Source organism: Stegostoma tigrinum, chromosome 11 (assembly GCF_030684315.1).
Source record: "Stegostoma tigrinum isolate sSteTig4 chromosome 11, sSteTig4.hap1, whole genome shotgun sequence".
NCBI classification, from domain to species: domain Eukaryota; kingdom Metazoa; phylum Chordata; class Chondrichthyes; order Orectolobiformes; family Stegostomatidae; genus Stegostoma; species Stegostoma tigrinum.
In genome coordinates, this window is record NC_081364.1 from 60,332,117 (window position 1) to 60,356,305 (window position 24,189).

Sequence of the window (24,189 nt, forward strand, 5' to 3'; positions counted from 1 at the left end):
GTGTTTTTTGACCTTGCCTCAGCTTGTTTCTAATTTACACCATCCGCAGTTCTCTCGGTTCTTAAACAGTGTGCAAAATAAAACACAACAGAATAATTCCAGCTGCGTGTCTCAAAGTAGTTAGAAATGATCGCTAAATGACCAACTGAGCCGTAAATTTGGAGCTTTGCAATACGTTGTTCGCCGGCCCAGGGAGGCCATGCAGTGACCTCACCAAGATGGCGGATGGGCTTCCCGGGAACTCAGACCTTACTAAGATGGCCGCCGGATGTCGCCTTTACCTCACTAATATGGCCGCTGCACTGGCAGGGTTTGGTGTTTGTGCTGTGCTGTTGGGTTTAAATTGATCTTCATCGTCATGGACAAGAAGAAGAAAATGTTTGACGTTACAGCAGCGTCGGTGAGTGTCGGACATTGCAGATGATGATGTAAATACAGAGCGCAGGCCCTATGTTAGTCCCCGGGTTTTCCTGGCTGCTTGGCCTGGTATCCACGTCCATTCACTTGGGGCGGGGGGACGGGGATGGTGGTGGTGAGGGAGCAAAGGCAAAGTCTCTTAATTCCCACATGACCCAAAATATTTCATACACCAGAAGTCGTCCACAGCACTATTGCTTGTAACAAAAGTAGAAATTGCTGGAGAAGCTCAGCTGGACTGGCATTTTCTGTGGAGGGAGAAACAAGCTCAACGTTTCGGATCCAGTGACCTTTCTTCAGACCCTTCACAGATGCTGCGAGACCTGCTGAATTTCTCCGGCTTTTTCTATTTTTGTTTAAGGTTTCCAGCAACCGCAGGTCTTGGTTTAATATAATTGCTGGAACCCTTATTTATACAATACTTTTTTCCTGACCTCAGGGCTCACTGACTTGTATTAGCTCTCGGTCTGGCAACGCTTTCATTTTTAAATTCTCATCCTAATGTCCTTGTCCTTCCTTGTCTCTCTCAACTCCCCTAGCTGCATTACTGTCTGAGATATCTGTGTACCTGTCATTCTGGCCTCTCTACAGCCCTATCTTCTCTTCATTGCCTTTCCCCGGTATTGGGTGGCATGCCATCATCCCTCTGGACCCCAACTCAGTGACTCCTTCACTGAACCACCTTTCTCTCCTCTTTCAAAACCATCTTCAGAGTTACCTCAACAGTCAAGCTTATCACCTGGCCTGTTGGCCTAGATTTCGTGGTGAGCATTGGACAAGCTATGCACAATTTGTTATACACCGACTCTGGTTTTATTGCATATCTTGTGTGGTAAGTGGTAACTACAATAGGAGATGGTGCAAAGCCTTTACAGAGGTTCTGTGACCTGTGTGAATAAGCCAAGCAACTGCTTGTCTCTTTGTCAGACAGATTGAAGAATTCTTATTGAGACATATAAGTCATGAATTGGGATATGTCAGTTACTGTGTTTAAATCAATATAACATAAGTGCCATAAACATAATGGAGAGGGAAACCAGGATAAAACTAAAGGCGAGTGATGAGAGTAGAATAAAACGTAGAAATTTCAATAATTAAAATCTGAAGGAATAATAATCCATAGTTTGTGTAAAAATATATTTTCAGTGTTGGAGAGATTATTTGGAAGCAATATATATCCATTCTCATTTCAACTTGCATGCAATCTTTGATGAGACTGACTTCACCATCCTATTCCTACATTTTTCTCCAGTTGGGTGGAAGTGCTATCCTTTGCTTCTGTTCTTATGTACTTAATCATAGTCACTTGCAATGACAGTCCTGCTGAGTCATCCCCTAAGCATCTAGCCTTGGTCCTTTCCTGTTTCTCCTTGCATTCAGCCTTCAGGCAGAAGATGTGATGTCAGGTTGCGTGTTTTTGCTAATGACACAGAGCTCGTCCCTGCCACCACTTTTCATGATCCCTCTGTTCCGTTAGGCTATTGTCACACGTTCAGTACCAGATGAACAATAAATTCCTTTGTTTAAATAGTGTGAAGACAAAAGCCATTATTTTTTCCTCTCTCACTGCTGACTCCATTCATCTGCTTTGTAACTATACAAGTCTGAAACAGACTGTTTGTGATCTTGGTATCAGATTTGATATCAGAATTTTTTTCTGTCCGCTGCTACACTCAGATCACCCGTTTGTGTCCATAACATTGCCTGCCTCTGTTACTGCCTTGGTTTGTTAGTTGCTGCAATTCTTGTTGATGCCTTTGTTACATCTAAACTTGACTCTTCCAGTTCTCCAAGGTTCTGCCCTTCATAAACTTGATAATTCAAAAGTGCTTACTGTGTCCTGATTTGTACCACATTTTGTTCGCCCATGCCCCCTTGTATTTGCTGTCTTAAATTGACTTCACATTAACAAGGCCTTGATTTTAAAATTTCCAACCTTGTTCTCTCCATAACTTCACTTCATCCCTGGCTCTCTCATCTCCTGCACCTCAGAGTTCACCAATATCTGTGCTGTCCTAATTCTGGCCTCCTTGTGCGTACCTGTTTTTGATTGCTCATGGGTGGTGATGCATTGAGTTGTATAGACCCAAGGCTCTAGAACTTCCTCTCTACACCTCCCTGTTTGTAGCTTTCTTCCTCTTTTAAGGTGATCCTTAAAATCTATTCCTTTGACCTAGCTTTAGGTCATTCACTTCAATAAAACTTTTTGTGGCTTGATGTCAAATAATGCTCCAGTGATGTGTTTTGATTCATAGAATGGATACAGATCAGAAGGTAGCCATTGAGCCTGTCATTACTTTAGGAGACAGTGCCATTTAGCCACTCCTCATAGTTTTGCGACTCCTTTTCTTTCTCCCATTATGTTCAAAGGCTATAATTCAACTGCCTTCCTCAGACTCTCTGATAATATGCATCACTTGCTGTCATTTTTCCCCCCGCATGTCACTGTTAGCTGTTTTACCAACCCCTTAAATCAGTGCTTTCTGGTTCTCAATGCTTCTATCAATGGAAACAGCTTTTCGTCATCTCTGCTGTCGAGACCCCTCATGATTTTGAAAACTGTCTTGAAATTTTTATGTTGAAGGCATTATAAAAAATTTAAGTTGTTCTAATAACTAGGACTTATCACATCAGTCAACATTCATTTGCAGTTCAGTAGACATTTTCTGAACGACTCTTTGAGTATTTAGTTGGTGTGTATCATAACCTTGCCCTGTTCAAGTGAATGTATCAGATTGGCATCAGTGTGGTCCTGCTTTTATTTCTAAGGCAACTCAACCCTTCAAAGCCATGGTTAACTACGGAATTTTTTCCATTACTTCTTTGAAGAATCAACAGGGGTAATTCAGTAAATGTCTAATGATTATTTTCAAAGAGTCTTTGGCAAGGTATCTCATGATAGACTCACGACAAGGACGATAGTGGAATTAGGCAACACGTGGCTAAAAAGACAGCAACCTGCCTAAAAACAAAATATCAAATTTTCTGTCCTGGGATGGCCCATAACATCTTTCAAAGTACAAGAGTTAGGAGACAGTGGACAGGAAGGTAATGTTACTGAATGAGCAATCTAAAGGCAAAGGTTAGTATTCTGGGGGTGTAAGTTCAAATTGCATCCCAGCCTCTGCTGGAGTTTAAGTTCAGTCAATAAACCTAGAAAATTAAATGAGCCTTAGTGATGGAGACCATGACACCTATCACTGATTGTGTAGATACCCATCTAGTTCAGTAATGTCACTTAGAGAAGAAAATCTGCCATCCTTACCTGGTTTGGCCTTTATAATGACAAGAGGCCCACTGCAATGTGGTTGATTCTTAACTGCCCTCCCAAATGGATTTATCAAGCCATACAGTTCAAGGGCATTTGGGCATAGGCAATGAATGCAGGCCTTGCCAGCAAGCTCATATCCAATGACCGAATAAAGTAAGTGTTCTGCAATCTTTCCCATCCGTAACACCAAACTGATTGAACTGCCTTCTCGGGTACTGTTCTATCTCACTTTTGTTCATTTTGCTTTACTGCGTAATGGCTGTTTGAAACAACCTTGCAACTTGTGTCCTGAAATTTATACCAACTAGTTGTTGGTCAGCTATCTGCTCTGGACTCTCGCTCTATTTTAATTCAAATAGTCATAATTATGCCCTCACTGACAAGTGTGACACTCCAGGCATGGGAGATGTATTCCAAATGTGACAGTTTGACAATGATGGGAGAGTGTGATGCAATTGAAAATGACAGCTGCCAACTGCTGTATGACTTCCTGTAATAGTTATTTATGGACCATGGAAATTACGTCAAAATCAAACCACTAATGCATTTTTCCATCTCAGGAAAACCGCTTTCATGATTTTTTCAAACCACACAACTGTTCGCAACTAAGGGTTGTAGTGCCCCTCTAAATAATGTTGTTCAGAGAAATCAATGTTAGCTGGTAAGAGGAAGGCAAATATTAAGTTATTCTCTTTGCAAAGAATAAAATGTGCATTTTCCCAGCCGCAACCTCCTTTTCATTTTTACCTTCACGAAAGTATTGTTTGATGTTAGGTAGTGCCATCCTATCTGCACTTTCCCTTCGTAAATTCTGTACCTACTTCTCCTCCAAAGTGAAGACAGATGTGAAGTACTTGTTCAACACCCTACCAATGTCCTCCAGCTCCACACACACAAGCTGCCCCATTGGTCCATAATAGAGCCTGCTCTTTCCTGGTTATCCTCTTCCCTTTAATGTAATTACAGAATATTTTAGGATTTTTCCTAATCCTACGCGTTAATGTTGTCTTTTCATGTCCCCTCTTTGCTCTCCTAATTGGTTTCTTAAACTCCCCCCTGCACTTTCTATGCTCCACTAACACCTCTGTTGATTTTCTCCCTTTGTAAGTGTTAAAAGCTTCTCTTCTCTTTGTTGTCCAGTCCTGCATATTCCTGGACATCCAAGGTTCTCTGGGCTTGTTGCTCCTACATTTTTGTCTTAATGGGTCAGGCTGGCCTCTCACCAAATCCATTTTGAACGTCCCTGCTGTTCTGCTGTAGACGTACCCAGAAGCACTTGCACCCAGTCTACATTGGTGAGATACTGCCTTATTTTAATAAAATTTGCCATCCTGAATTCCAAAACATTTTTTTTTGCAGACCATCCTTATTCCCTTTTCCATAACAAACTCAAATGTATTGGTTTGTGGTTGCGAACACTATAATGATCACACTGCCACGTTGAACTCTTAATTCATTTGACTGCCATTTGTTTTGCAACTGTTTCCCAATTTACATTTTTGTAGCACCTTTTATGATTTCAAAGTACATCAAAGTACTTTACAGTTAATGAAGTAATGATTAAAATGTTGTCATTGTGATATAGGAACAACAGTGGCCACTTTGTACTGTATAATGCAAGCACCCAGAAACATAGTGGTGTTAGGCAGCAAAGCGTAAATGAGCAAGCTTCGAGGCCTCTTAAACAAGAGCAAGATGAAAACTGAGTAAAGACAATTTCTAAAACATTCACCTGGATATTTCATTTCAAATGGAGAATATACTATCCTATTAATTTCATTCTTCTGTCAGATGTGAGAGAAAAATAGCAGAAACAAATAAATAACGTGTATTTAGAAAAGATTTATTGCAGTTAAGTCATATCCGAGCAAAACTTTGTTAATACAAGCAAAGTTTTCAGGAATTCTCAAAGCCTGAGAGTTGTCTTTGAAATATAGCCATTGTTGTTGTTGACTTGCATGCATCCTATTCGTACAGAGGTAGATCCCACAAACAGTGAGGGGGGATTGTTGGCCAGGTCATGAAGCAGACTCCCAGCTCTTTACTGAATAGTGTCATTGGATCTATTGCATCCACCTGAACAGGCCTATGTATAACCTGTCATGTGAACCAAATTATCTCCAGCATTGTAGCTGTCCCTGAGTATTATACCTAATATTTGCCTGGGGTATGGGTGTGTGATCTAAAGTCACAGCGTTGTGACTCAGGCAGGAATATTTCCAGTTTCCCATATGAGCAATAGCAAATTATTCAACTCTGGAGCCTATTTGACCATTCAGTTTGACCATTATTGATCCATTTGGAACAAAAACAGAAGTTGCTGGAAAAGCTCAGCAGGTCTGGCAGTATCTGTGAAGGAAGAAAACAGACAGAGTTGACATTTTGTGCCCGGTGATCCTTTCTCAGAGCTGAGGTTCTGAGGAAGGGTCACTGGACTCTAAATGTCAACTCTTTGCTTTTATCTTCACAGATGCTGCCAGACCTGCTGAACTTTTCCAGCAACTTTGTTTTTGTTCATGATTTACAGCATCCGCAGTTCTTTTGGTTTTTGCTTATCGATCCATGCGGCACTTTTTTGACATTTCGCACAGAGCTCCAGGTGCCCAATTAAATGCTTCCTTTGGTCAATGTCTCTCATCTCGTATTTTTAACCTAACAATGCTTTGCAATTCTTTGAACAGTGAAGGGAAAGTTCTATCATTATGGAGCTGTGGGTAGAAAGTAAATTATATGCTTACAGTAACTGTAATGTTTGCTTTTAATAAACCAGTGGCCCATTTAGTCTTTAAATGTGATACCTGTGCTGTCCATCATACTGTATATCATCGGCATATCAGGTTTGCTGTTTTTCTTGGCAGTACGAAATATTTCTATATTCTGCAGTTGTTGAGGTATTTAATTAATGAATTGTTCTAACAATCCCACATTGTTATTTAAAAAGAGAAATTCTGTGTTACAGTTGGTGGATCTGAAGGCAGAACTTTACCGGAAACAAGAGGAATTCAAACAGGATAAACTTCTGAAAGAAGCAGGGGCTCCATTTAAAGCCAAGTCAGTGAACAAGGTAGGTGTGCTGTACCTGTCACCACTACTATTTCCTCATTAGCCTTGTACAGGTCATATAGCTAATCTGACTTTGCCAAATGACAGTAATATTATTTATCATGTCTGTAGGAATGTTTCATGCTTGTGTTTTATGAGTAAGGGAAAACATCTGACAGTTACTTTCTCCTCTCAGTTTGATTTGGTGCAGTGAGGGTATCTCACAAGGTGTGTATTGGCACATCAATGTCCATTGGTTTAAGTTTGATTTTCATTAGCCTTTGTGTATTAATGTCATTGTTCTAAAAGAGCCTTGTGATGACTCTGCAAAATATTGCTCTGGATTGAACTGCTTGACAGTGACCTTAATTGCTTCTTGAAAAATGGTAGACTTTGTGAGCTCGGTTTTGTTTTAGATTTTGTTTTCCTCTGATTGTACCTTCCTTCTCACCAAACAGTTGAGGGGCGGCCTACCTCCCACTTTTATGTCCATCTTGCCCCATCCTTGTACCTATCGGCATATTCATCTTTCAATTTCAGCTTGTAAGTTTTTCTGTATAAACATTTTTGTTACCTAAACCATTTGAGGATGGGGCTGAGACACGTTAATGGTGCAAACTAGAGAATCTTTATTCTGCATTTAACCTGCTTTGTACCTGACCTAGGAGTGTTTGATAGTAGCAAACTGGGAAGCATTGTAGTCTCCCACACTAATATGCTACACCTTGGTGAGCAAATATATATTTCTTTAAAAAGAAGTCATTGCTTTGTACTTTCTCTGAAACCGAGGATGGCTTATCCTCCAAAATTGTATACTCATTACTTTCCAACATGTGCAGTATTCCTGGAGATGCAGGGAAATGTTAAACTGATGATCTGTAAATTTTAACAGAAGCCGAGTATCTGGACCAAACAAAATGCAGGTGTTTCAAATCGAGCTGAGAAGGACGTAGAAGAAAGTATTGAGGAACAGCAGACTCTCGATAAATCAAAGTAAGAGTTTGATCTGGAATTTATCTTCACTGTGAGTCAAAGTCCTAAAATTGTACATTGTCGTTAACTGTTCAGTGAGAATTCAGTTGACAATCTAACATCTGTGGTGAGGAAACTGTTAAAGTTCATAAATAATGATGTGGCAACTGAACACATTGAAAATTTTCAGTTAATCAGAGAGAGGCAGCATGGATTCATGTCGGTAGGTCAATGCCTAACAAACCTCAGTGAATTGTTTTTAAGAGGTGACTAAGGTAGTGGACAGGGGTATGTCGATGGATGTTGTTTATGTGGACTTCCAGAAGGCTTTTGATAAAGTCCCACATAACAGACTGTAAACTACAGTAGAAGCCCACAGAACTGAGGGCAAATTGCTGACATTCCTGGGAAATTGATTGAGTGGCTGGCGACAGAAAGTAGAGATAATGGTTAGGTACTTAAATTGACAGGATGTGGGGTCAGTGGTGATCCTCAAGGGCCTGTGTTAGGGTCTCAATCATTCACGTTATTTATTCATGATTAGATTGTTGGGTAATTGCATAGAATGTCATATATCCAAAATTGCTGATGACAGAAAGCTGGGCGGCTTTGTAAAGTGCAGATAATAACAGAATTACAAAGCGACTTTTGGTAGATTGAGTGAATGAGCAGAACTCAATGTAAGCAAGTGTGAGATTATCTATTTTGGACCACAAAAAAAATTGATCTGGGTACTTCCTGGGTTGTATGAAGTTAAATACAGTAGAATTTCAAAGAGAGTTGGTGGGTGGGGTTCGGGGGGTGGGGTGCGGGGTGCGGGTCTGGAGTGTGGGGTTCAGCTGTACATATCTTTAAAATGCCACAATATGTACAGAAAACAAGCAAGAGAGCCAATGGAATGCTGACCTTTATATCTAAGAGAACTGAAGTGCAAGGATGCAGAAGTTATGCTGCGGTTTTGCAAAACCTTGGTTAGACCCCACTTTGAGCGCTGAGAGCTGATCTGGGCACCACACCTCGGGAAGGATATACTGGCCTTGAAGGCATTGCAGCATAGGTTTACAAGAATATCTGGGCTTCAGGGGTTACGTTATGAGGAGAGATAATACAAATTAGTCCTGTTTTCTCTAGAATTTAGAAGGTTAAGGGGTGGTCTGATCAAAGTTTTTCACGATTATTACTGCAAAGGACAGGGTAGATCAAAATAAACTATTGCCACTGGTTGGAGATTCTGGAACTAAGCATCAGACTCAGGATCAGGGCCAGACCATTCAGTAAAGACATGAGGAAGCACTTGGATACCCGAAGGGTGATAGATGTGTGCAACACTCTTCCAGAAACAGCAGTGGATGCTGGATCTTGTTGTTAATTTTAAATCAGAGATGGATAAATATTTGTTACAGTAAAGATATTAAGGGATATGAGCCAAAGGCAGGTATATGAAACTCAGCCACAGATCGGCTATGACCTCATTGAATGACAGAACAGGCTCAAGGGGCTGAATGGCTTACACCTGTTCCTATGAATGGTGTAACCTCTTCCAGTCAGTTACTGAAATGCAGAGGTATTGAAAGGGGAGGATTGTTGAGAATTTCTGCCATTTTACCATGATGTAGTAATGAACTTGCTTATGCTTGTGAGTTTTTGTTCTTTCATTGAAGCTACACAAGGGGAGTTGAGAAGGTTACTTTGCTGACTGGGAGAAGTCAATGTTTGGCCAAGGAATGGACAAAGATGCCCAAATTTGACTTTTGCTTATTGCATCTTTCAGGAGCATGGATGGGATCAGTAACTTAATAAAATGGGATTTGAACCCGCCTGCTTCGGCAGATAAATCCCTTGGGCACTACAAAGTTCAATATTTGAAAACATCTCCCTTATATAGGGACTGCATTTCACCATGTGACCTGATAGCCAAACCTGTTATTACCTTAAAAAGTTCTTTTAAAATTAATGCACAAAGTGAGGGTGTCACTATAGCATTTATTGCCCGACCCTAATTGCCCAGAGGGCAGTTCAGTGTCAACCACATTGCTGAGAGTCTGGAATCACATGTAGGCCAGACCAGGTAAGGATGGCAGTTTCCTTCCCTAAAGGGCATTAGTGAACCAGATGGGTTTTTCCAACAATTGACAACAGTTTCACGGTCACTTACAGCTTCTTTGTGTCTTCATTTTGCAACTTTTTATTTTCCTCCTTATAAGTGCTCTGAAATGTCATTGTGTAGGAGAGGAGTGCTGTATAAATGTAAGTGGCGAACTCTTCTTTCTTTATCAGTGATAATGGGAACTGCAGATGCTGGAGAATCCAAGATAATGAAGTGTGAAGCTGGATGAACACAGCAGGCCAAGCAGCATCTCAGGAGCACAAAAGCTGACGTTTCGGGCCTAGACCCTTCATCAGAGAGGGGGATGGGGTGAGGGTTCTGGAATAAATAGGGAGAGAGGGGGAGGCGGACCAAAGATGGAGAGAAAAGAAGATAGGTGGAGAGGAGACTATAGGTGGGGAGGGGATAGGTCACTCCAGGGAAGACGGACAGGTCAAGGAGGTGGGATGAGGTTAGTAGGTAGGAGATGGAGGTGCGGCTTGGGGTGGGAGGAAGGGATAGGTGAGAGGAAGAACAGGTTAGGGAGGCAGAGACAGGCTGGACTGGTTTTGGGATGCAGTGGGTGGAGGGGAAGAGCTGGGCTGGTTGTGTGGTGCAGTGGGGGGAGGGAATGAACTGGGCTGGTTTTGGGATGCGGTGGGGGAAGCGGAGATTTTGAAGCTGGTGAAGTCCACATTGATACCATTGGGCTGCAGGGTTCCCAAGCGGAATATGAGTTGCTGTTCCTGCAACCTTCGGGTGGCATCACTGTGCCACTGCAGGAGGCCCATGATGGACGTGTCATCTAAAGAATGGGAGGGGGAGTGGAAATGGTTTGCGACTGGGAGGTGCAGTTGTTTATTGCGAACCGAGCGGAGGTGTTCTGCAAAGCGGTCCCCAAGCCTCCGCTTGGTTTCCCCAATGTAGAGGAATTATTCCAGAACCCTCACCCCATCCCCCTCTCTGATGAAGGGTCTAGGCCCGAAACGTCAGCTTTTGTGCTCCTGAGATGCTGCTTGGCCTGCTGCGTTCATCCAGCTTCACACTTTATTATCTTCTTTCTTTATACTGTTTCCTGAGCTCCTCCAATCATTCTTCTCATTCTAGTCAAAGGTTTGGTCACACCATCTCCATCTTTTCATTTCTACTTTTGCAAGGCCTTAAAACTGAAAATCCTTATCTTTCTTAAACTTCTGTCCTTTTTAAGCTTTTACCATCAGCACTTTACTGTTGCTAATTCAAGCATGTCTTTTTCTCACTCTTTAGAACTCAGTGGTGTCCTGCACTGTAGGACATCACTGCTGTTTACTTGGGTCCCTCAATTATAATGAACCAATTGTAAGAAAGATTTGCACTCGTGCCAGACATTTTCACAATCTTAACATCCCAAAGTGCTTACTGGCCAATTAAATATTTTGTGAGTTGTAATAACGGTTCTAAATTAGGGGATGTGGCGTCCAAATTTCACACAGCAAGATTCCACAAACAGTATTGTGATACTGACCGGATTATCTATATTTCTGATGATATTGGCCATATGATGCTCGAGAGCTCCTCTGCTGTTAGTGAAATAGTGTCATGGAATCTTTTATGTTCACCTGGCCTAAGATCTCGTCTACAAGCTGGCCCCTCCATTATTGTAGTACTGTTTTGTTGCTGTGCTAGGACTGTCTTTCCTGGATTTTGTGCTCAAGCCACTGAACTGATGTTTCTTCAAATAAGGGATTTCCTTTCAAAAGTATGGTGTTTAATAGTGTGTTTATATTGTGTTATAAAATGCCACGTGTTAGCTCTTATAGGCTAAATTAATTTCTGCTTTCTTTAGGCAGAGGCTTGAGGAAAAAGCAAAACTTTATGAACAAATGACAAAAGGAGACTTACCAGGTAATTTGTGGCTTCTAAGTTTTGTTTCATTTCCATTTAAATCTGGATAAGAGTAAACAGAAAGGCAGCTTTGTTTCTGAGATGTCTCAATCGAAGGTTTGAATCTCACCTGGGATTCTTTAATTTTGACAGTACAGGTTTGAAGGTTCTAATCACCAGGGCCACCTCTCATTTAAATGAGTACAGATTCACGGAAATCATTTTAATTTAAAAAAAACCTCTGTGCTTAATCTGTTTTAATACATGGTACAATGGTCTTCAATGTCAAATCATCGATAGTCTGGTTGTCTGCCTCTGTTGACTGTATTCTAACTGTGTTAACCTTTCTCATATGGTGGAGATCTTTGAATCACTGCATGCCTTTATCGTCCATCTGGACTAGGCATGTTCTTTTCTTCCTCTTTCTTGTTTTCACATTGCATAGCTCCCTCTCTGTCAGCTCTGTGGGCTTCAGTTTGATGACCGGTTCCGGCTGTGTTTCAGCGGCATTCCAGGCTAGCAGAAGTAAACAAGGCTGTCTTCCTTAGGGAAGGGACTTTGTTCCAAGTCATAGAATACCTACAGTGCAGACAGAGCACGTTTGGCCCATTGAGTCTGCATTGACCCTTCAAAGAGCATCCTACACAATCCCTGTAATCCCACATTTCCCATGGCTAATCCACCTGGGCACTTTACTACAGCCAACCATTAAGCCTGCACATCATGTGACTGCAGGAGGAAACCGGAGCTCCTGGCAGAAACCGATGCAGACACTGTGATGATGTGCAAATTCCACACAGACAGAAGTATCACCTTAAATTGGTTGTAATTTACGACAACTACTTGCATTTATGTCCCACATTTAACATACTAAAAGACAGTTCACAGGAGATTATCAAACAGACTTTGACACCAAAATATTTACACAGAAAGGAATAGAAAAGATGGAAAGATTGCTGGAAAGGGAATTTCACTTCTTAGAATGGAGATAGCTGAAGACTGACCTCGAATGATGGATTAGTGAAATTTGACAATTGACGTGTTAAATAGAAATAAACTTATTCCTATGCTAGGGAAGGCCAGAACTATTGCTCATGGCTTTGAAACTAGAGTTAGACCATTTAAGAGTGAAATCAGGATAACCTCTTCACACAAAGGGTGGTGGAAATCTCAAGCTGCCTGTCAATAGTTCAGAAGACAGTTGGAGAAGGATAGAGTTGGGTCATTCTTTGCATATTTATGTTTTTTTTTAACAGTTATGCATTAAAAAGATGCACCTCCTAATTCAAAAACCACTGTTTCATTCTGTATCTGTTTTATTTTAAATCAACTTGTTTAGACATATTATGATATGTCTCTGTGACCATCACATCTGAGGAGCGGGTGGCGGGGGTCTGTAACCCAGACCTTCAGCCCAGAGACAGAAACACTTGCCGCAGGACCTCTGAATGTGTCCATCTATAGGAGCAGACATGTATCCCCAGTTGGTGCCCACCTCCTGCGTATAATTAATATATTATTAAGACTCTTGCTCTAAAAGGCTGGTGTGGTTAGATCTGTTTAATATTTCAAAACTGAAATGATTTTTCCCATTTATGTGAAGTGTTAATTCTCTGTTTCTCTCTGTCCATGGCTTTGACCTGCTGAGGGGAGGTGGTGGTATTATCACCAGCCTGTTAATCCAGAAACCCAGATAATGTTCTGGGTACCTGCATTCGAATCCTGCCACGGCAGATGGTGAAACTTGAATTCAGTAAATATCTGGAATTAAATCTAATGGTCATCTAATGATGACCATGAATCCCTTGTTGATTGTCAGGAAAAACCCATCTGGTTCACTAATGTCCTTTAGGGAAGGAAACTGCCATCCTTACCTGGTCTGGCCTACATGTGACTCCAGGCCCACAGCAATGTGGTTGACTCTGGTCAATTAGGGATGGGCAGTAAATGCTGCCTAGACAGTGATGCCCTCATCCCGTGAATGAAAAAAGGAGCGTTTCCAGCATTTTTGGACTTTATTCCAGATTTCTACATTTTCACTGTTGATACATTTTTGTTTGGCAAGGGTATTAAGGGGAGATACCAATTATAGAGGACCGTCGCTTCCATACTGATCCTCCAATGAACGTCCCACCCAGACCCAACCTTTGGACCCCGGGAGGAAACCAGACCACCCAGAGGAAATCCACACGAAAGTGGGGACAACGTGCAACGTGCAAACTGCGCGTAGACAGTCACCTAAGGGTGGGATTGAACCCAGGGCGCTGGTGCTGTGTGGCAACAGTGCTAACCACTATTTAGATTAGATTCCCTACAGTGTGGAAACAGGCCCTTCAGCCCAGCAAGTCCATGCCGCCCCTTGAAGCATCCCACCCAGACCCATCCCCCATAACCCACACACACCTGAACACTATGGGCAATTTAGCACGGCCAATCCACCTAGCCTGCACATCCTTGGACTGTGGGAGGAAACTGGAGCACCTGGAGGAAACCCACGCAGACACGGGGAGAATGTGCAAACTCCACACAGACAGTCGCCTGAGACTGGAATCGAACCCGTGTCCCTGGCGCTGTGAGGCTGCAGTGCTAACCACTGAGCCGCCCCCTACTGGTGGCCCAACTGCTGAGCACCTGATTTGAATAATTCAGTCATTCCTACAGTATGAGGCATACTCTCTCAATGTACAGTACATTTCTATATTTGCTGTTTATGTGATTGATCATCATCATCAAACTTCAAACTAATTTGCAGATTTTCTTTTTATTCATTTGTGGAATGCCGCTGGTTGGACCAGGACTTATTGCCCATCCCACACGGTGTTAAAAGGAGTCAGAACCTAATTAACCAAACTGGCTGAAGGCATTGAATGATGTTGCATTCTGCATCTGGGGCCACCACTCAGAACAGAATTTTGAGGAGGGTTGAACCCACACTGAGTTGGAAATCCTTTTTAAGAAACTGCCATTTAAGCAGAAAACATAAATCAAAAAGTTCTGAGGAAGGGTCACCAGACCTAAAACGTCAACTCTGTTTCTTCCTTCACAGATGCTGCCAGACCTGCTGAGCTTTTCCAGCAACTTTGTTTTTGTTCCTGATTTACAGCATCTGCAGTTCTTTCGGTTTTACTAAAACAAAATGTGTCTGGACTTTATTTCAGGCAGAGCTGATTGTTCCTATAGTAAAGCATGTTTTTAAAAAAAACCTCAAGTTCACCAATTTAAAAGAAAAATTTGTCTCTGCCCTTGTATCTCCTATTCTGCAATACAAAATGGGCACTCTGCTATCCTAAGCCAGATGAAGAAACAGAAAGTATGTACTTGGTCGATTTCACACAGAAGATTTTCGACAAGCAGAGAGAGTTGCAGGCTGTACGCGAGAGCGAAGCAGCAAGGAAAGCATCGGAGCACGTGCAAGATGAGGACGCAGTGCTTGAGTCTGAAATTTCAGCCCCACAGAACCCTGATGAGGAATGGTGAGAATCTAGAACATTCAAGGGAAATCTGTAGTTTCCTACAATTTATGCTTCATGCTACAAGAAACACTTTGAATTACTGGCACTGTTAATGTTAATTTTGTAGTAACACAATAATACATTTCAGGGTGTTTATATTGTTCTCATTTGTTGAGTTCATAACAGTCCAAAACTGAAAATGTCAATGAGCAGAGAGCTTATAGGGATATAACTAAACATGCCTCAATAACCTTTCACACTGTCTGATTTACTCTTTAACAATCCTAACTGGAGGGCTAAAAATACCCATTGTAATGTTCCATTGTATATGTAACCACTTTCAGGAGGGGTCTCAAAGACTCCCTTTAAATCTGAGGGTTCAGATAGCACATATTTAAAATCATTGATTTTATCATTTTGTATTCACTTTTAAGCAAGGCCTTAAAATATGTTCTCACTACTTCTTCCAAATGTTCAGGAGTTCTGCAATTGGGTGTGTTTCTGATTTGGTGTTTAGCTGGAAGCATCCATATTGCGACATATTTTCACATCTGTACTAGCTTTTATCTCTGTAAGGGATGATTAAATTGAAGTTGGAATTGAGGGCTGTGCTTTTCTGTGTTTCCTGTCCAGGATTGACTATGTGGATTCCTTAGGCCGATCTCGAAGGTGCATGAAGAAAGATTTGCCAGGACTGCTTGCTATGGATAAAGACCTAGGAGGACCAAGGTAACTACGAATTAATAACCAACATTTTCTGCTTTTCATTCCCAGCATCTGCAGCATTTTGCTTTTGTGGAAATGAATAACGTGCCTTCACGGAGAATGAGCTACAGGAACATGGATAGCAATCAGCACTTCGTGAGAAATTCCTGCACCTTTTGTAGGAATACATTCAAAATATATGTACATGTTTATACTGTAATTTTAATTAAGCAAATATTTATATTGCTATGATTGACATTGGTATTGGACAATTAAAACACCTATCCGTTTTAAGTATCCATTAATATATATAGCGAGTATTCCTAATTGTACAACAAAACATTCCCTACAGTGCCTCAGCCATCTGCAATTTATTGCAGTATTGATGGAGAGGAACATTGTTGAAGGGTCCGTCAGCCTTAACATTGCAAGCCAACCTGTTACTGTGTCTGGATTTGCAACGCCGTCGGTTTTAACTTGGTAATTAATAGTGAAACCAAACTGAAGCTCTGCTGCTCCTGCTTGTTGAGGGGTGAGCAGTGTTCTGTGACATTGTAACTGTAGAAGTTGACATGGTTCTCAACAATGATTTGAACTGTTCACAGGCAGGAAGTGGAAAAGAAAACCTTGCTTTCTGAAGACATGAGAAGGGAGCTTCAGCGGCAGCAGTGGGAAAAAGAGGAAGAGGAGGCACTGAACAGACCAGTAGGACCGGTGCATTATGAGGATATCCGTCAAAATGGTATCAGTTCCAACCTTTATTGCGCACGTTGAGTATTGTTTAAAGTGTCCTGTTACCAGGGTTAGATTGCCACATGCAGGATCTGTTATTGGGCATTTCCCGTTTGCTCTTAATTATATTCTCCTTCTTTTGTCCTTTTCTCTGTATCAGTCGTCTCCTGAAATACACCATTCTTGTTGTGTGGACCTGCAACTTCTGGCCCTCTGCCAGCAGGTATGGCTGGATGATAATTGACCCCTGGAGAACCTGTCTCAGAATCTGGAGCAAGAAGGGCCCCGCTGCCTCCTTGTTAAAGTAGAATTGAAGAGGCTGCACTTGCCTTTCAGTTTGACGTCTCACTGGGTCGCTCAAATTCCCACAATAGCTACATCCTTCTGTTTCAGTCAGTTCTAAAGTGCCTGGCTGGAGCAATGGCTGCAGAGCTGGAGTAAAAGCAGCTAGTTGCTCTGTCAAATCTCCTGATCCCCGATAATACCATGCTTCCCAAATGTCTGCTATCTTTGGCTGTTAAGCTCAGAGACTGAATTCCAACATTGCTTTTTCTAAGCGGTTTTTACATCCTGTTTTCTAGCCAATAAACGTGGTCATGCCCTGTCATTCACCTTGAGTAAAACGGAGCTTGCATACAGCCTGCTAAAGAGCCCTATTCACCTCTGTTCCTGCCCTGCCCTGCCTCCAGTGGTGGTTAATGGTATCACACCAGACACTTCATGATCTGCACTTCCTTCATTTGATCCACGAAAAGATAAAATGTTACTTTTTGGGAACCTTTTCCTCCCAGTTAAAGGAGATGTAGTACAAAATTATGTAGTGTACTGTTATGCATCACCTGGGCTACAGTTGCCGAAAACAATTCCTTTATACACCTGGCAGTGGCTTGATGGCCCAAACTATCATCTGAAAGGTGAAGTGCATGGAGAAACTAATCTTGAAAGCAAATAGCTAATGAAGCTGATATAACAAAGTGTAGAGCTGGACGAACACAACAGGCCAAGCAGCGTCGGAGGAGCAGGAAAGCTTACATTTCGGATCCAGACCCAAAACGTCAGCTTGCCTGCTGCGTTCATCCAGCTCTACACACCTTGTTATATCAGATTCTCCAGCATTGGCAGCTCCTACTATCTCTCTAGCAAATGAAGCTGTTCTGATAGATTCACCTTACTGTATTACAGAGGCTCGAGAACTGGGTGTAGGTTATTTTGCCTTTGCTCGTGATGAAAGTGCCAGGAAGAAGCAGATCGAAACGCTTGACATGCTGAGAGAACAGGTACATTTCCACTAAGTAGTTACAACAGAGACACTGAGCACACTTATCTGCTCACCACCAGCACAGCATCTGTAGTATGTGTACCATCTACAAGATGCACTGCAGCAACTTATCCAGGTTTCTATTGTAGCAGTTTTCAAACTTGCAACCACTACCATCTGGAAGGATAGAGGTAGAGGATAAAGGGGAACAGCAGCCATTTTCAGTTTCCACTCCTCGCAACTCACCAAGCTGACTTGGAAATATATCTCCGTTCCTTCACTGGCACTGACTCAACATCCTGAAATCCACAATCTGAATGCACTGTGGCTGTCCCTACACCACTGGGCCTGTAGCAATTCTGGAAGGCAGCTCACCACTACCTTCTCTGAGATAGTTAAAGAAGAGCAGTGAATGCTGGCCTGGCCAGTGACATCCTGCCCCAAGACCAAATTTTATAATAAAAAGAGGCTGGCTAAGGATCTGATTAGCTGAGCCATAGAGTCCAGGTGCACGAATCTGTAAACATTGGATTGTACTACAGCAAGTGTTTTTCAGGAAGAAATAGGTGGATAGTGTGAAAATTATGACTTAGAATGGTTTGGGCAGGTGAGAGAAATCAGCAAAGAATATGGGAAGGTGTTTGCAGGATGTAAACCCTGCAATGCCCCATGGATTCCTGAAAATGCAAGAGCTAGGAGCAGGAGTAGGTCATTCAGCTGCTCGAATCTGCTCCACTGTTCAGAATAATCGTGGCTGATCTTGTCTCGGCCGCAACTCTACTTTGCTGCCCTCTCCCCACAACTCTTCAACACATTACTAATTAAAAATCTGTCCAACTCCTTCTTAAACTTACTCAGTGTGCCAGCATCCACCACACTCTTGGGTAGTGAACTCCATAAGATTCCTGACCCCTTGAGAGAAGCAATGGTCTAGTACCTTGTTTCCATGCGTATCAATGGCTTGGGCACATTCACAAGAGGGAGATATAGCAGTTTGGATCGGAAATTGGCTTGCTGAAAGAAGACAGAGGGTGGTAGTTGATGGGAAATGTTCATCCTGGAGAGCAGTTACTAGTGGTGTACCGCAAGGGTCGGTGTTGGGTTCACTGCTGTTTGTCATTTTTATAAATGACCTGGATGAGGGTGTAGAAGGTTGGGTTAGTAAATTTGCAGACGACACTAAGTTCGGTGGAGTTGTGGATAGTGACAAAGGATGCTGTAGGTTGCAGAGAGACATAGATAAGCTGCAGAGCTGGGCTGAGAGGTGGCAAATGGAGTTTAATGAAGACAAGTGTGAGGTGATGCACTTTGGTAGGAGTAACCAGAAGGCAAAGTGCAGGGCTAATGGTAAGATTCTTAGCAGTGTAGATGAGCAGAGAGATCTCGGTGTCCATGTACACAGATCCTTGAAAGTTGCCACCCAGGTTGACAGGGCTGTTAAGAAGGCATACAGTGTTTTAGCTTTTATTAATAGAGGGATCGAGTTCCGGAACCAAGAGGTTATGACAAAACTCTGGTGCGGCCGCACTTGGAGTATTGTGTACAGTTCTGGTCACCGCATTATAAGAAGGATGTGGAAGCTTTGGAAAGGGTGCAGAGGAGATTTACTAGGATGTTGCCTGGTATGGAGGGAAGGTCTTAAGAGGAAAGGATGAGGGACTTGAGGCTGTTTTCATCAGAGAGAAGAAGGTTGAGAGGTGACTTAATTGAAACATATAAAATAATCAGAGGGTTAGATAGGGTGGATAGGGAGAGCCTTTTTCCTAGGATGGTGACGGCGAGCACGAGGGGGCATAGCTTTAAATTGAGGGGTGAAAGATATAGGACAGATGTCAGAGGTAGTTTCTTTACTCAGAGAGTAGTAAGGGAATGGAACGCTTTGCCTGCAACGGTAGTAGATTCGCCAACTTTAGGTAGATTTAAGTCGTCATTGGACAAGCCTATGGACGTGCATGGAATAGTGTAGGTTAGATGGGCTTGAGATCGGTATGACAGGTCGGCACAACATCGAGGGCCGAAGGGCGTGTACTGTGCTGTAATGTTCTATGTTCTAAAGGTTGGGGTGATATCAGTTTAGGCATGCAACTGACGATTACTGAATAAAAACACTTACTGAGTGGCTAAATAGGAAATTCAGGGCAGCAAAAGATTTTTTTCTCTCTGAAAAGTCCTAAAACAAAATCAGCCCTAAAGGAACAGAAGAACGGCTAGATCTTCGGGCACAGATACCGAGATTCCAAAAGGTGGAAGTGCAGGTAAAGACAGCCATGAAGTGGACAAAGTGGCAAAGGGGAATCTACGCTCTGTATCATTTTGATATACTTTTGTTGATTATGAGAACAAGGTTATGGATTTATACAAAGATATGGGTGATGCTGAAATAGAAAGAATGTCAAAGTCATGGTGGAGGTCGAGTGAACATTTATGATGAAACTAGGAATGGAAGTTCTAGGTTAAATTGCCGATCTGTGTTGGAGTTTTTGGGCTGCTCCTACTGGCCTCGTGAGCTTTAAACAAGGAGAGGGCATTCTAACACAGGTTGCCCTGATTTCTATCAGTTCAGCAAGTAGCGGAAAGTAAGTGTTTGTGGGTGTTACGTGAGAGTAGTTTCAAGCTCAAGAGACACAAGCAACTTATCTGTGTGCGTGAAGATATGACTTGATAAAAGCACTGTGAGATTTAAAATACAGTAAGACTAAAGTATGTTACAATACTAGTCCTCTAAAAGCCTTGTCCAATAAGAAGTGAAACTTGTGTTCCATCATGACAATTTAGATTCAATCTTCAAAAAAAATTAACTCTGAAAATGATGAGCCAGCATTAGTAGAAGTAACTATGATAGATTGTCTTTTTACGTTTGGAAATGTGTTACCCCTATCTAGTGTGGTGCAGAACTGACTTCAGTCCCACACCAACGTTGTTGATTTTTAACTGGGCTCTGCTCTTACTGAGTTTTATAAGGGAATTTGTGAATGGTTCTTGGGTTGGAATTGGGTTCAATTTACTAAATAATTTACATTATCAACAAAAAAAATCTGAGAAACTGAAAGCAGAAGTTTCCTGAAGAATGGTTGCATTTATCTACACAGGCTGAGCTCAACCTTACTCAGTTGGGCGCCTTCTGACCATACCTGAATAGTGTTTCTTTCTCATTTATTGGAGCTTAACCATGAATTTTGGAAAAAACAAGTGGTACATCATGCAATTGAGTAGTAATAATGGACTCTAACCATAATAAGGAAACTGGCGAGCACCACCATCTGAAGGGTGTATGCTGCAATGAGTGTGCTGCTGCTCAGTTCCTAGTATAGCCATGCAATTGCTGCTGTTAGCGAACTAAAAGCTGGTGAGAAATAATCTTACTTTGGTCTTTTCCATTCCTGTGAAGAACTGCAGCTTCACATTCTATCTTGTTATTTGAGATCAGCAATGAGGATTGTGACAGGTCCTGCCTAACAGAGAAGCTGTGGGTCTCGAGGTGGGGGGCAGGGGGCACAGGAGATGGCAGTATCACCTGAGTTCTGATTAGTGATTTTGTTTGCAAACTCCAGCGAGAGTCGTAGTAGCTGAGCTTTGCTTTCTGTTGTAGACAATGGATCAAAGAACAAAACGAGAGAAACTGAAAGAGAAGCGCAAAGCCATGTTGAATGCTCGATTGGCGAAGGTTCGTCAGAGGAAGATGAAGAAATTGCAAGGTGATGGGATTGAAGACACTGTAGAGCTGCCTGAGCAGAATGAAGCAGGTACGAGCAAACCTTTCGGTTGGGTAAGGCCCAGGAAATGGGACAAGGCGAATAGGAACAAAGATTTCCATCTTTGTTTTGTCAATACAAATTCCTTATTTTACCTGAAGAGAGTGGGAGCATGGACTTCCCTGAGAATGACAAAAAGAAAACACTTAGATACCACTCCAGTGTTATTCTCCTTTTTCGCAAAATGGAGCGTGTGTTCAAACCTGATGATTGAGTGGGGGAAAGAAAGGGGTCTGAGACTGACCTCGTTAAATATGTGGGTAGATGAATGAGCTTACACAGTGCAGCCCCATACTGTGGAAGCTTTGCTGCAGCAATCGTCAGGGCATGTGTGAAGAGCACATTTTCCCCTTTGGCTCCACAAGCAGAATCTGGAAGCGTGGATGTTTGGTGTTCCTCTCCGGGAATCTGGGTAACTTTACACTGGGCATTGCTGCTTTGTCAGTTGGTCGATGATGCATGAGCCAGGGAGAAAAATAATTTTACAGCAGACATGCACCTTAGAATCTAGAAGTTTCCTTCAGCTTATGTTCATCCATTGCTACAAAATCTCTCTGCAAGATATCAGACTGTAAAAATTGCATATAACTAGTATCATCAATGAATTGATAATTACATACAGCAATAAAAGTACAAAGGTATTTCTAATTATTATATGCCAGCTGCCTTACCTACAAACCTGTTTCCTAATGGAATTTCCTCACTTTGACTCATGTAAGAAAGAGTTGGAAGTGACTTGTTTTGATCTTTGACCTCTCTTTCATTTCCCTGACACTTAAGGAGGTAATGGCAAAGGGATCAGCTCAGTGTTTGGTAGCTTTCCAAGGCAGCAAATTCAATTCTGCATAATGTTGTTCAGGCCCACAGGATGTGTATTTCAAAGATGTACCTGAAGTGCTGAAAAGGTATGTTGCAGAACAGTAAGAATAGATTCTATCGTAAACACGGTTTTGCCTTTTATCATGGAAGTCTTGATTAGTTTACAACTCGTGTTCTGAGTGTGGTCTCTTTTCATGCACAGATGAAGATACTGAGGAGTCAAATTCCATGCCAGTAGAACCAAGTGTAACACAGACTGAAGCTACCTGCACAAAGAATAAGGTGGAGGTCATTACACAGGAGCGGAAAGACACGAAACCTGGTGTGCCACACATCCGGGAATGGGACAAAGGGAAAGGTGACTACATCGGTATTTGATGAAGAGTGAACTGAAGGTTGGATAGACTTGGTTATCTTTCTGTATCAGAAAATGTAGGAGTTTGAATTGGTGTTTTTTTTAAAAAGGTAGGGAATCTATTTTGGAGAGTGGAGGGGGAAGTTATCATGCTTTGGTTTTATAGTTTCATGTTTTACGAAGTTGCTAGTTTGTGGGTAAACATGTACCATAGATGAGAATTTGATGGACCAATACAGAATAAGGTGGGTATGCAAGTGGTGAAGAGGATGTAAAGTGTGTGGCAAGTGCAGTACCAGTGTGATAAATTCACTTTGGTAACTGGTACGGTGTAATTTAAATGATAGATAGCATCAGCATTTTGCACAAAGACACCCAGATCTCTTTGTAAACTGGTTACTGAAAGTAAGGATGCAAGTGCAGCAAGCAAATGTTAACTTGAATTGCAAGAGACTTTGAATACAGGAGTAAGGAAATCTCACTGCAACCATGATGAAACTTGGTGTATTGTGTTCAGTTTTGGTCTCCTCACCAGACTAGGGATGGCAGGATTGTCATGAGGACAGATTGGAATGACTAGCCCTGTATTTTTTGGAGAATGGAAGAATGAGTGGGGAATCCTATTGGCACACCACACCCCCCTGCCCTATTAAAATCTTGTTCTGGACCCAATGGCTATGGGAAACAAGGGTCACAGTTTAGGATTCATTGTAGATCATTGAAGACTAAGATGAGGAAATGAACATTTTTTCAAAGGATGGTGAACCTGTGGAATTCTCTGTCTTGGTAGGCTGAGGAGGCACAGTCTCAGAATATATTCAAGAGAGAGAATTCTGAGATTTTAAAGGCATCAAGGAGTCTGGGGAGAAAGTGAGTGTATGGCATTAAAACAGAGAGAGAGTCAGCTATGATTATATTTGAAGGGCCCAAATAGCCTAATCCTGCTCGTAAGCTTCTATACACTTCCTCTATTATTAACATTTAACTGATCATTCATTTTATTTTAAAAATATTCCAGAACTACTGTTTGGACATTGGTCTAGGAATCAGCCAGATCCCGGGGACGAAAGGCCATTGGAGTTTGCACCCCCTTCGGAGTATTATAGCGATCCCAAGAAGTCGAGTAACTTTGGAAGCTGGAAGAAGGGACTACCCAGATATTCCTACCAGCAGACTCAATCTAAAGAAGGACAACAGTATACAAGTGTGGGGAATTCACAAGCCACTTTGGAACAGGCTCAGTCAGCAAGAATCAGTTCCCTGGAGGATATGCTGTCTTATTACAAACATTCAACCTGAGCAGTGATGAACTACATGGGGACAGCCTAGACTGGAGCCTGTACTTTTATCTTGATGTCACAACTTGCAAATCAGATTAAAACCTTTTTCCTCATGCTATATTGATTGCTTTTGTTGAAATTATCAGTCACTTGACATTTCTGTATTTTCATATTGTGGTGACAGC

At 42.0% G+C, this 24,189-nt stretch overlaps 1 protein-coding gene across 1 annotated transcript; it reads left to right on the forward strand.

Moving 5' to 3' along the window:
- The first annotated feature begins 269 nt into the window (after window positions 1-269).
- ccdc174 (coiled-coil domain containing 174) lies at window positions 270-24,120 on the forward strand. Its single transcript, XM_048547264.2, has 11 exons — window positions 270-400; window positions 6,648-6,752; window positions 7,623-7,723; window positions 11,614-11,672; window positions 14,947-15,124; window positions 15,737-15,832; window positions 16,414-16,550; window positions 17,723-17,817; window positions 21,388-21,541; window positions 22,572-22,727; window positions 23,743-24,120. The coding sequence occupies exons 1-11, from the start codon at window positions 359-361 to the stop codon at window positions 24,021-24,023; spliced, it is 1,404 nt and encodes a 467-aa protein (XP_048403221.1). The 5' UTR covers window positions 270-358; the 3' UTR covers window positions 24,024-24,120.
- Window positions 24,121-24,189: the final 69 nt, after the last annotated feature.